This window comes from Aulonocara stuartgranti (genome assembly GCF_965226115.1).
Source record: "Aulonocara stuartgranti genome assembly, chromosome: 18".
Taxonomy (NCBI): Eukaryota; Metazoa; Chordata; class Actinopteri; order Cichliformes; family Cichlidae; genus Aulonocara; species Aulonocara stuartgranti.
The window spans coordinates 31,326,396-31,339,484 of record NC_138954.1 but is presented as its reverse complement, the minus strand read 5'-3'; the positions used below and the strand labels follow the sequence as shown (position 1 = coordinate 31,339,484).

Here is a 13,089-nt window from a genome sequence, read left to right as displayed (position 1 = left end):
TGATTTTTTTTTTTAAAAAGTCGCTTTAATAATTCATTTGATTTGGTCCTCTTTAACCAATAAGCTCCAACTAATGCACGGAGATCTTTCTGAGACCTTTCTAAAGCTGTTGTGGCAGGCATGTAACCACCAGGATGAATATTCAGTTGGATGGTCAATTCAGTTGGATGGTCAATCAAGCACAATGATAAAATGACCGGCAAACCATTTGGTAATAGTTTTGGCACTATGAGAAGGTGGAAAGCCCTGCTGGAAAGGAAATCTGCATCTCTATAAAGCTTGTCAGTAGACTGAAGCATGGAGAGCTCTATAATCTCCTGGTGGACAGCTGCGATGGCCTTAGATTCGAGAAAACACAGTGGACCAACTCCCACCAATGCTAGCAAGATGACATGCAAACCACAAAACAGACTACCTAAACTTCACACTGGTCTTCAAGCACCTTGAATTTCGTGTGTCAACACACAAGGTGACACACATTTGAAACACGAAATTTCAAATGAAATGCAAAGTTGGTTCATGAATAGTTTGATATTCCAAATATGACAGTTGTGCCTCCTTTAAGTGTTGGCTTACCTGCATGCCACTCCAGGAACTGTAAAAAACAAGATTGATTAAGATGAAGATTGAAGTTTTGATTTAAAGTCATGTCTGTGAAGGTTCTCAGTCATCCAGGTCATCGTAGTCAAAGGAGCTTGCAAAGAAAAGCGTCTGGACTTCTTTAAGTTGCTTGAAGACGTTTCACCTCTCATCCGAGAAGCTTCTTCAGTTCTAAGGTCAAATGGTGGAGAGTCCCAGATATAAACCTAGTGGGAGTAACCCCCCACAGAGGGACAAAAGGACCCCCTGATGATCCTCTAATCGCCTGAGCCAAGGTGTGAAACTGGGTGTGGGTCCCAATCAGCCAGAGTTTCGGGTGTGTTCATTGTGAAACCTGGCCCCACCTTATCATGCGAATTCCTGAGGTCAGATGGCCCAGGATGTGAGTGGGCGTTAAGGCATCTGGGAAGGGATCTTAAAACTGGATTATAGATGGCAGAGAGTTGGTGTCGTAAACCCCCGCCTCTGTTCAAAGATGGTCGCTCACAGTGGACATAGATGGCTTCTTTCACTCCTCTTTCAAACCCTCTGTCCTCTCTGTCCAAAATGTGAACATTGGCATCCTCGAAAGAGTGACCTTTATCCTTAAGATGCAGATGGACTGCTGAGTCTTGTCCTGTGGAGGTGGCTCTTCTGTGTTGTGCCATGCGCTTGTGAAGTGGCTGTTTGGTCTCTCCAATGTAGAGGTCTGGGCATTCCTCGCTGCACTGTACAGCATACACCACATTGTTAAGTTTGTGTTTTGGCGTTTTGTCTTTCGGGTGAACCAGTTTTTGTCTGAGCGTGTTGCTGGGTCTGAAATACACTGGGATGTCATGCTTGGAGAAAACTCTCCTGAGTTTCTCTGATACACCGGCTACATAGGGGATGACAATGTTGTTGCGTCTGTCCTTCTTATCCTCCCTCGCTGGTGTCTGGTCTTCTTTTCTGTGCCTCTTTGCTGACTTTAAGAACGCCCATTTAGGATAGCCGCACGTTTTGAGTGCTTCCTTTACATGTGTGTGTTCCTTCTTTTTTCCTTCAGGCTTAGAGGGAACATGTTCTGCCCGGTGGTGTAATAATAATAATAATGGATTGGATTTATATAGCGCTTTTCAAGGCACCCAAAGCGCTTTACAATGCCACTATTCATTCACTCTCGCATTCACACACACTGGTGGAGGTAGCTACGTAGCCACAGCTTCCCTGGGGCAGACTGACAGAAGCGAGGCTGCCATATCGCGCCATCGGCCCCTACCAGTAGGCGGTAGGTGAAGTGTCTTGCCCAAGGACACAACGATCAGGACAGAGAGCCCGGGGATCGAACCGGCGACCTTCCGGTTACAGATACGCTTCCCAACCCCCTGAGCCACGGTCGCCCCAGTAATTAGGGTCCTAATTACTCCAAGTTTGTGTTCTAAAGGGTGATGGGAGTGCCATGGGCTCCCCCGTGTCACCTATTGTAGCCAACCTTTACATGGAGGAAGTGGAAAGGAAGGCTCTTGGCTCTTTCAAAGGAAGAGTACCCAGCCACTGGTACAGATATGTTGGACGACACCTGGGTCAAAATCAAGACACAAGAAGTGGAATACTTCACTGCGCACATTAACGCTGTGGATAAAAACATCAAGTTCACCAGGGAAGACACAAAGGACAACTGTTTGCCGTTCCTGGACTGCGCTGTGCACATTGAAGAGAACGGCAAACTCAACATCGAAGTTTACCGGAAGCCCACACACACGGACCAGTACCTCCTCTTTGACTCCCATCCCAGGTTTCACAATGAACAGACCCAAAACTCTGGCTGATTGGGACCCACGCCCAGTTTCACACCTTGGCTCAGGCGATTAGAGGATCATCAGGGGGTCCTTTTGTCCCTCTGTGGGGGGTTACTCCCACTAGGTTTATATCTGGGACTCTCCACCATTTGACCTTAGAACTGAAGAAGCTTCTCGGATGAGAGGTGAAACGTCTTCAAGCAACTTAAAGAAGTCCAGACGCTTTTCTTTGCAAGCTCCTTTGACGATTTAAAGTCATATTTGCTTTAACTAGTAAATTTTAAACACACTATTTTAACTTTAAGATGACTTTGCCTTCTCAGCCTACTGCCAGTAGACTGTTTATACTTTATAGAGCAATCAAGACATTGGCCAAGTCATGTGTGGAAGACCCTAAATCTGAGACATAATGAATAAGTCAATCAATTATTTTCTTCCTGACGAACATTTGAACAGATGCATTGTACATTTCATCTTTTAATCACATTGAATGCAAAAGGCATACATATTTTTATTGTTTTTATCATAAAAATGCAAACAATAAATGTCCTGTTGATCTAAATTTGAATTATAACTTAAAGTCTGTTTAAATAATTAATTAATCATTTAATTTAAGTTGTATTTCACATATTCTTGTGCAGGAAATAGATGTATAAAGGCCAGCATTTAAGAAAACTTTGATAACCACTATTGTTAAGTGACATCCTTGGACTACTCTGAATAAAAAGCTTATATTTTATGCTGGTAGATTGGTTTTTGCAGCTTAATCTAATTCAGCATCTCTTATGAATTTTTCTGTAGCTCAGGCGGTAGAGCAGGTCATCTACTGATCGGTTGGTGGTTCGATTCCTGGCTTCCCCTAGTCTGCATGCCAAATATCCTTGGGCAAGATACTAACCCCAAATTTCTCTCCGATGCATCCATCGGAGTATGAGTGTGTGTGTGAGTTAGTTACTTAGAAAGCACTTAGAAAAATGTGCTTGTGCGAATGGGTGTGAATGGGTGAATGCACAAGTTGTGTAAAGCGCTTTGAGTGCTCAGAAGAGTAGAAAAGCGCTATATAAGAACCAGTCCATTTACCATTCTTCCTGCAGTATTTTAGTAATACGATCAGATGATACATAATTGTTTTGTTTGTTTGGAGATGGTGGAGGATTACAAATACCCTAGTGCTCAGCAAAAGACTCATTCAGCCATGAAGCGCCACACAATGCCACAGGAAAACATTACTAACTGTAGCCATTAAACAAAGCAGCTGCTTTGTAATTCTCAAAGATGCAAAAATACAGCTGAAAAACCGAAAGCCTTGATAACAAAGGTCTTCACCCCAAAACTGGTGTATTGTAATAAAAACTGTGATTATTCATTCTGAACCATTCTTAGACAGCAATAGGTCAGCCAACTATTTAAGAAGTAGTAACATAGTATGTAACCAGCTAAAATGAGGTTTGCAAATGTGAACAGAGTTGACTACTAGTGGCATATTCCTTTTATATTAATTGCAAGACATTGTATGCACTAGATTATATGTAAGTAAGTAAGTAAAATTTATTTATATAGCCCTTTTTATAGATAAATAAAATCAGAAATAAGAATAAAATAATAATAAAAACAATAAATAGAAAAAATAAAACAAATTAATTAAAAGCTTGTCTGTATTGAAATCTTCAGCTGCTTTTTAAAAGAGTCAGTGGAGTCTGTGCAGCGTAAAGACAATGGACAAGAATTCCACAATCTTGGTGCCACTGCCTGAAAAGCCCCATCCCCGTGTTTTGAACCTATTACACGAGACCAAAAGCAACCTCTGACCTGAAGACCTAAGTGCTCGGGAACTGAGTGGGAGCTGAGCACTCCTAAAACTCCTAAAGAACCTAGACTGGCCCTGCTCTCATCTGTGAAAATTACCAAATACCTCCTGCCCTCAAAGTCTTGTGCTTTTTCCACAAACTAACCACTGCATGAACAAAACTGACAATGAACAGATTGTCAGTTCCAGTGTGTGATATGAACCATATCCCACAGTGTCCTCTAATGTTGTAGTTACAACCGATGTGACAACCAACATTTGTTTTTATGAAACACTTTTGTTTAACACAAAATAAAATTAACTTAATCAGAAACGTTGTGCAAGGTAATTAAGTTTTAAATTATATTTTATAAATAACTAATTAAATGTATGTATGTATTCATTTTATTTTTCTGAAATATAAGTGTAAAAAGGAGCACTATATTTCATAAATATATAGTACCAACAACAGTCGCCTCAAGGTAGTTTGACACTAACAGTAATAGGCTTATAACATATCAGAAATATATTGTGGGCCTAAACCATTCGGTACTTTGTAAACCTACAGGAATATTCTAAAGTCTAGCCACTGGAAAGTCACACTGCCCCAAACAGACATTCCTGTTGACAAAACAGGGAAAGAGTTTTTGTATTTTCACGCTTACATATTGGGATGCTGAACATGACTGTTACTGGAAGATTGCTTGTACAACTTGTTATAATTTATCTTGCTAATTAAGTCCATCCATCCATCTTCTTCCGCTTATCTGGAGCCGGGTTGGGGGGGCAGCAGCCTAAGCAGAGAAGCCCAGACCTCCCTCTCCCCAGCCACCTCCTCTAGCTTGTCCAGGGGAACACCAAGATATAATCTCTCCATCGTGTCCTGGGTCTTCCCGGGGCCTCCTCCTGGTGGTTACATGCCCAGAACACCTCACCCAGGAGATGCCCATGGAGGCATCATTGTCAGATGCCTGAACCACCTCAACTGGCTCCTTTTGATGTGGAGGAGCATTGGCTCTACTCTCCCCTCCTGGTTCAGCCCCTCCCGGATGGCTGAACCTCTCACCTTGTCTCTAAGGGAGAAGCCAGCTGATAGGTTTGTAGCATACACCTATTTGCTGGAACGTTCAAGACAATTTACTACACAGCAAAAAGCAAGACACAAGTAGGCAAAGTTCTTTGTGTTACTCATGAGGGAGACCTGCCTGGAGCCAAGTGTCGTTCCACCCATTTGACCTCCATCAGACTCTCAGCCAGGTTCCCCATAGCACTCCTTTTATTGTGGTTACATGAATATGCATAGGTACATTAACATATGACATTTCATATAGGTATACATGTGGACAAAGAATACCTTGTGTGTGTGTGTGTCGTGTAAGTATGTGTGTGTGTGTGTCTGTGTGTGTGTGTGGGCGGGGGGTCAAGATGTGACCCCGTGAAGACTCCCCAAAGCTGGTGCCAGGAGTCTAGCGTATCTGAACAAAAGGCCCTTACACTCAGACAGATATACGTGTGTTTGCTATACCATATATCAGCAAGAGAAGATACTACCTCTCCTAGGAGGTGTGTGATCTATTTTTAATTTATAAAGGATAAAAATGTTCCTCTCTAGACCTATTTCATAAAAATCATTCCATTAAAACATTTAAAAAAAAAAAAAAGCTACCTGACCTCGATTTATTATTTCATTGCATTGTCATTTACAACATTTCTTTGTTATTCTTGTTTAAAAGTGTTTTACAAAAACAAGTTAATGTCTGATAATTATAGATAGATGCAGAATTGATTTTCCTGTAACTGTGAAAATAGATTTAAACTAAATATGACAGGTTTAGTGTAGATCGTGGATGTCAAACTCCAGTCCTTGAGGGCCAATGTCCTGAAACTTTTAAATGTGTCCTTGCTGTGACACACCTGAACAAAATTAGTAGGTCTTTAGCTAGATTTTAAAGAACTTGACTGCATAATAAGGCAGCAATTCAGCCATTTGATTCATGTTAGAGCAGCTCATGAGTGAATGAACATTGTGCAATAAAAGTACTTTCAGAAGTATTGGGTTGGCTGTAGCTAAGGAGCAGTAGTACAGCAGGTCAGCTGCTGACTGGAAGGTTGGTGGTTCGATCCCTGGCTCCTCAAGTTTGTGTGCCAAATATCCTTGGGCAAGATACTAGATACCACTTTTTTTTATGTCCGATACTGATATCATAAATTTGGATATTGGCCGATACCGATATGAATCCGATAGTGTTTTTTAATCAATAAAACTGTTTTTTTAATATCTTGCTGAATTTTGTATAAGTTCATACTCAAGTTTAAATAAACAACAACACTAAAGCTATTCTGTTATACCTGTATGCAAAAAAGTACACTGCACCCAAAACATTTCATAGTTCAATACTAATCAATCTAATAAACTTAAACCTACTCCATCCTCCCAATTCTGGTATTTTAAAGAGTAAGCAACCTAACTAATAGGGTTGCAAACTCCCAGCAAAAAAAAATAAAATACGGACCCACCCCCCACCTCATGATGCTTAATCGACGTAATCAACTTTAATTTGATGCAGGGTGAAAAAAATGCACAGAAATCAATTATTTTTCAAGAATAATTAAATAGATTCAACATCTTTCTTCAAAAGAATTGCAGACTGCACAGATGGTACCTTCCCAAAGGAAAAAATACTAGCTTACTAGGGTATATTAGACTTAATAGTTACTATATACAGTAATGGACTTCTATACATTTTACATCAGATTCAGATAATTATTTATTAAAAGCTAGATATTTTAAATGAGAATAAGAATGAAAAGTATGTCTTTGTGCCCCCTTTTCCCTGTTCATCCCCTATTGGCCCCCCTGGCTAAACTTTGCTAGATCCGCCCCTGCACAGTTACCAGCCATCAGCTGCGTAGAAATGGATCCTGGTCTAGAAAGTAATATTAAATAAATTCTAACAACTAGTGATGGGATTTCCGGCTCTTTTTAGAGAATCGGCTCTTTCAGTTCGGCTCACTAAAAAGAGCCGGCTCTTTCGGCTCCGAACCGGCTCTTCAGGTTGTTTTGTTGCTTTAATTAATTTATTATTAACAATAATATAAAATTATGCACAAAAGAAATTACTAATGTAAAAAAAAAAAGTGGTTTTATTTATATATGTTTATATATAAATATATGCGGTGGCCCCTAGAGACAAAACACGTACAAACTCCAAAACACATTTCTAGCATAAGTGATCTAGGTAGCTCTGAACTTCCAAACCAGAGCTACTTAGATCACTTAAATTACACAATTGAAAGCATATGTGTATTGTTTGTGTATTTATACACAAGCATTCATATATATAGTCAAATATATATGAGTGATCGTGGCTCAAGAGTTGGGAGTTCGCCTTGTAATCGGAAGGTTGCCGGTTCGAGCCCCGGCTTGGACAGTCTCGGTCGTTGTGTCCTTGGGCAAGACACTTCACCCGTTGCCTACTGGTGGTGGTCAGAGGGCCCGGTGGCGCCAGTGTCCGGCAGCCTCGCCTCTGTCAGTGCGCCCCAGGGTGGCTGTGGCTACAATGTAGCTTACCATCACCAGTGTGTGAATGTGTGTATGAATGGGTGGATGACTGGATATGTAAAGCGCTTTGGGGTCCTTAGGGACTAGTAAAGCGCTATATAAATACAGGCCATTTACCATTTTAATAAAAAAATGTTCGTTTACCTGTTATTACCACACACCAAATCCGGTTGTTGGTACTTGCTGGGTTGTATAGCCACTAGGTAACAAAAGTTCAACACTGCCCCTAGCATCCTGGAGTACTTCTGTTGTCTTTTGTACGTGTTTTGAGTTTTTATGTGCTTCTGAGTTTTTATGTGTTTGGAGTTTGTACGTGTTTTTACGTGTTTTGGAGTTTGTACGTGCTTCAGGGTTCGTACGTGATTTGAAGTTTGTATGTGCTTTGTCTGTAGGGGCCATCGTCAATATACTTTTATTTATTCACTCCACATAAAATGTAATAAATAAATCATAATACAAAACTCAACTATTCACATTTCAACTTTTAACTACTTAAATTTTCAGCTTTTTCCTTTTACAAATTTAAAGTGAAACAACACAAAACACTGCAAACCACAACACAATTAAATATAAATTATAATATGAAAACAAAAAGAAGATGCATATTCTCTGTCATATGGACCTGCATGAATAAACTTTCCGAATCCTTTATCATCTGCAACTGAAAATACTTGTGGATGATTACTATACCGTTCTAATGTGACCTTGTTGTCCCTGGCTCTCTTTCTCTCTCTCTCCCTCCTGCTCTGTTCCAGTGCTACTGCTACCGCCCCTCCCCCCGCTTCCCAGCGTAAAGCACAAGGCTCGCATGCTGAGTGAAGTGGGAAAAAAAGTGCGAGAGAGAGGGTGAGAGAAAGAGAAAAAACAAAAACAAACTTATGGTAAAGTAAACAAAAACACAAGTACATATGTGCAAATAGGACTAAAACCAATACTGTATGTAAAAGTTTTCTTCAAACAGACCATCTTTTCCATATGTGGTTTAATCAGTGCCATTTAATATTAATATGCCACCATGTATTTAAAATATACATGTTAAACCATGTTATCAAAGTAGGCATGTTATATTTAGCTTCTTTTTTTAGAGTTTGTTTTTGTTTTATTTTTTAAGTGCATGTTCACAGAGACAACTCTTTTGAGATCTCATTGCTGTTAAAAAACACCCAGAAGCATTATGAGGAATACCCAAAGTACACTCTTGTTTCTATTTAAACAGCCATGAGAAATGATGTGCTAGGTGACTGATGATCATGGATGGGTTTTTTTGTGTTTCTTTTTGAAACACATTTTTTCAGTTCACAGCTATCTTTCCTCAAGGAAAGGATTTCTGGCCTCATTTTATGAACACTGCATTAAGTGTGGTCTGACAGGACAGATTTCGATTTAGCAAGTCTGTGGGGTAGCAGGTCAGAAACATCACATAAATGTAGTGGTTAGAAGAAGAGCTCCCCATAATACTGCTGTGGTTTTGACATCTGTTATAAGCCAAATTTCAAACTACAATAAATCTTAGGGCGCTTTGAGACTGGGTTTGCATTTTTTAAATATTAATTTGTATGTGATGTACATACACTTTGAAATGCATGCAGAAAACTAGAGGACAATGGCAAAGACTAAGAAAATGAACTAATGGCACAGTACCACCTGGGAGTGCTACAAAAAATAAGAAACAAGCATCGTTTACCAATTTTCCTTCTTGGGAATTGTATTTGAAGTCATTGCTGTTTCTTACAATTTAAATCATTAGCCAATGAGATCATGAAAGACATGATGAAATTTTATTTTTCAGCTTGTAGTAACAGAGATGGAAACAGACAGCACTTCACTATTGCACATCAATATAAAAAAACAACAACAACAACAACAACAACAAAAAAAACAAGGGGGCAGGGGGACAGGTGTTTAAAGCCTTTGCAGTTTCCTAATTTCTAATAATGCTAACATAGAATTTCACTTAAGGAGCTGAAGAATTTCACAGTTTAAAAAAAAATGTCAATGCGGCTCAGCAGACTATAGCCTGCTCTCCTCTCTGCTGCAGACTTAAGGTATACCAGCGGATCACAGAATGATTTGAACAAACTGTCAGCAACTACACTGCCCTGCAGGTAATGTAGGCACCAGGCTTTTATCTGTTGGTCAGCATTCAGCTCCTACATCAACTTGGACCTTTTAACAGTCACAAATTTACTTATGCAACATTTAACATGAACTGAAATCTATCCCCGACTAATACACAAGGAGGAAGTCTTTTTGTGGAGATCCAGACTAGCTGGCCAGTGTGAAAGCACCCTAGGCTGTAACAACAATGTTCCCATTTTACAGTGACATAGATAAAAGAAACATGCTGTAAACTCATTAAATAAATGTCACATGTTGACATGGTTTTGAAGGAGCCAAAATGAAGGATCTCAAACAGTTCAATAAAGACGCTGAATATTTTTGTATAAATATTAATTATCACATAAGAAAAAAAAAGAAAAGCAAAACCTACCAACATACAGAAGCAAATTTTAAAGAAAGACGTAACTAGTTCTGCTTGAGATGATTGTAAATAGATGAAATAGCTAAGTGAAAATTGTATGCAATCTGCAGTGTTAGTGTGGTCTGTATTATTAATTTCAGCATTTGAAAGCACTGTCTGAATAACTACAACTATTCTTAACATGTCAAGATGAGGCATATGAAATGCTACACTGCAAGGGGCTGTCACTTTAATAAATTAAACAATGAGAGTGGAGTTGTAGATAATGTGTGAATATGCACTTGGTGGAGAGGAATGAAACAAAGACGACGTGAACAAAGCAGACTCAAAGTGTCTATGAGTACTGATAAAAGGGCTGCTCATCGGGTCTGAAGCCATAGGCCGTGGCTGGTCGTGCAGGTGATGAGCTGGTCTGGTCGAAAACATCGCCAATGTCTCTGGTAGACAAAGTTACAAAAAAAAAAAAAAAGCCAATTTAACAGTATGAAAAATAAAAATGTGAAACACTGGACTGGGATTTTATAGTGTGGCAAAAGAGGTGGAGGCTTTGATTGCCTGAATTTAAAATTCAGTAAGCTGTAGAATGGCTAGAATGTTTCTGTCTCCTGTTAACTCACCCTGCATGGTGCGAGTCTCCATTCTGCGGTTGCAGGTCACTGAAGAAGTCTGGGCTGACTGAGCCATCTCCTGGAGTTATTCCATCTAAAAGATTGAAGAACACAACAATAAACCAGTAGATACATTTAATTTAAAAAGTGTAAACAGACTAAAAGTCTAAATTTCAAGTTCTAGCCTATTTTGAGTCCCTGCTATGTAGTTACTTACCTGTAAAAGTCAGTTTTTGCTTTTGATGTTAAATGTGAATTTACTGAATGCAATGACATTCAGTACAAATAATAATTTAATAATATCACACAGAAGACATCTCTTCTTATTTCCATCTCTTAAGAGAACCGTCAGGTGGGTTGTTTTGTTATTTCGATTTCGATTATTGATTATTCATTCTGTGAATTTTGTGTGATAAACTGGAATAAAAACAAACAAAAATGATAATTTATGCCTAGAACTGCCAAATAAGTCATTTTGACCCCAGAGAAATGTAAAACACTAATCAGTACATACTTGGCTGTATTGTGTGTAAACAAAACAAACACATATACATTTAGATAAGAATGCTGCTATATCATGATCAAAAGCTAGTTAAAGATAAATAACTATTAGCACAGGCGCTGTAGCCAGAGTTTTTGCTGGTTGAACACAACAGAGACCTGAGTGTTTGTACTAATCCGCACAACAGTGAAATCCAGAGAGGAGCAGCCAAATCGGATGGTTTTAAGGGGTGAGGACTGGGTGAAGGGCTACAGATGGGGGGAAAGTGGATGGTCGGTGTGGGAAGAGGTCCAGTGGCATAAAACAGAGGTGGACAGATTGATACATTTTCAGTATTCTACGTTTACAATAATTTATTTATTAAAATTTGGTTTATTTTGTTGTAGCCGATTGTATGGTAAACTTTTAAATGTAGTCAATGAGCTATTTCACAGTGAGTTCCTTGTTATTAATAGCTTCATTATATTTGCTTTGTTTAATTGTGGACACTAAAATATATTTTACCTTTACAATCTGTAATGAAATAAATCACTAGACAACTTCTAAAAATTCATGTTAAATGCTTATTTTGTCAAATCCTAATCATTTATAAAAATTAAACATCAACTTCCTCAGGAAATGATTTCCTTGCCATTTCTGCTGCTGTTATGGGATGAGGTCAAAATGACAACCTGCCAGTCCCCCCCCCCCCCAAAAACAAACTGTCAAGTCTTGTTGGGAAGGTAAAATTTACTGTCAGGCTGGTCAATTTTCCTGTTCTACATGCACAGCTGAGTCTTTGCTCAGTGTACCTGCACTGTAGAAGAGATCAGTCCGGTCATTGTCGTTATCATAAAGATAAGGCTCAGACTCATCTGCTTGCCGACTCTCAACCATCTCCAGCCACTGGTTGTTGTGGAAACGGAACTTCTCTGACTGAATTTTCCTGCCCCACTCTTCGTCATATTCCTTGGAGGAGACAGACCAAAAATATGAAGGTGCATTTCTAGTCCTTATTTTAGAAAACAGACATCCATCAGTAGCACATTGTTAACTTACAGCAATAATATCAAGGGTGTTGTCACACACTTTTCTAATTTCTGCATTCTTGTCATGCATCAGATCAATGAGGTAAGCTGGAGCCTCTACAAAGAGGGTTAAAGAAAACCCACAGAAATCCTCAGATAGTGCTGTAAGACAGACAGACATATATACATACACACATACAGAGAGAGAGAGCGAGAGAGAAATGAATCACAACCTTGGCCAGCCGCTTGAAGAGGTACACCAGAGAGACCAAAGGCAGGAGAATAAACCAGCTGTTCTCCACAGAACCATCCAAGGTGTACTCTCAGTAGCATTGGAACAATATGAGAACAGCACCACCAAGACAGGAGACAGACCAATACTGGAAGTGCATATGTGAGAACGACCCATAACGGCAATGCTCAGTGGCTAGTGGATCTGAGGGCAGACCACAGCAACCTTCCTGAACAGGATCCAGTAACCACCACAGTGACAGACATCCAAGAAAGGGTCTCCAATATCAAGAGTTTGGACAGCACCAGGCCCCGACATGGTTCACGCCTACTGGCTGAAGAAGCTGACTGCACTCTGGCGGCACAAATGAACCAGCTGCTAGCCAATGAGAGACACCCAGAATGGCTAACCGAAGGCCGGACAATCCTGATCCTCAAGGACCCCCAGAAGGGACCGGTCCCCTCCAGCTACCGACCAATAACCTGCCTCAGCACCGCGTGAAAGCTCCTGTCAGGCATCATAGCAGCTAAGATGAACAGGCACATGGGTCAAT

The 13,089-nt window shown here is 39.9% G+C and overlaps 1 protein-coding gene across 3 annotated transcripts in view; it reads right to left on the bottom strand.

The window, feature by feature from the left end:
* Positions 1–9,466: 9,466 nt before the first annotated feature.
* The window catches only part of LOC309693817 (kinesin-associated protein 3-like), a 26,658-nt gene continuing 23,035 nt past the window's right edge, over positions 9,467–13,089 (bottom strand). For all 3 annotated transcript variants that reach the window (XM_082513385.1, XM_082513383.1, XM_082513384.1), the window contains exons 17-20: positions 12,336–12,421; positions 12,089–12,245; positions 10,805–10,889; positions 9,467–10,624 (exon numbers count right to left, since the gene is read on the bottom strand). In XM_082513385.1, coding sequence (XP_082369511.1) covers positions 10,522–10,624; positions 10,805–10,889; positions 12,089–12,245; positions 12,336–12,421 — 431 coding nt within the window. In that variant the 3' untranslated portion in view covers positions 9,467–10,521. The remainder of the gene's footprint in view (positions 10,625–10,804; positions 10,890–12,088; positions 12,246–12,335; positions 12,422–13,089) is intronic.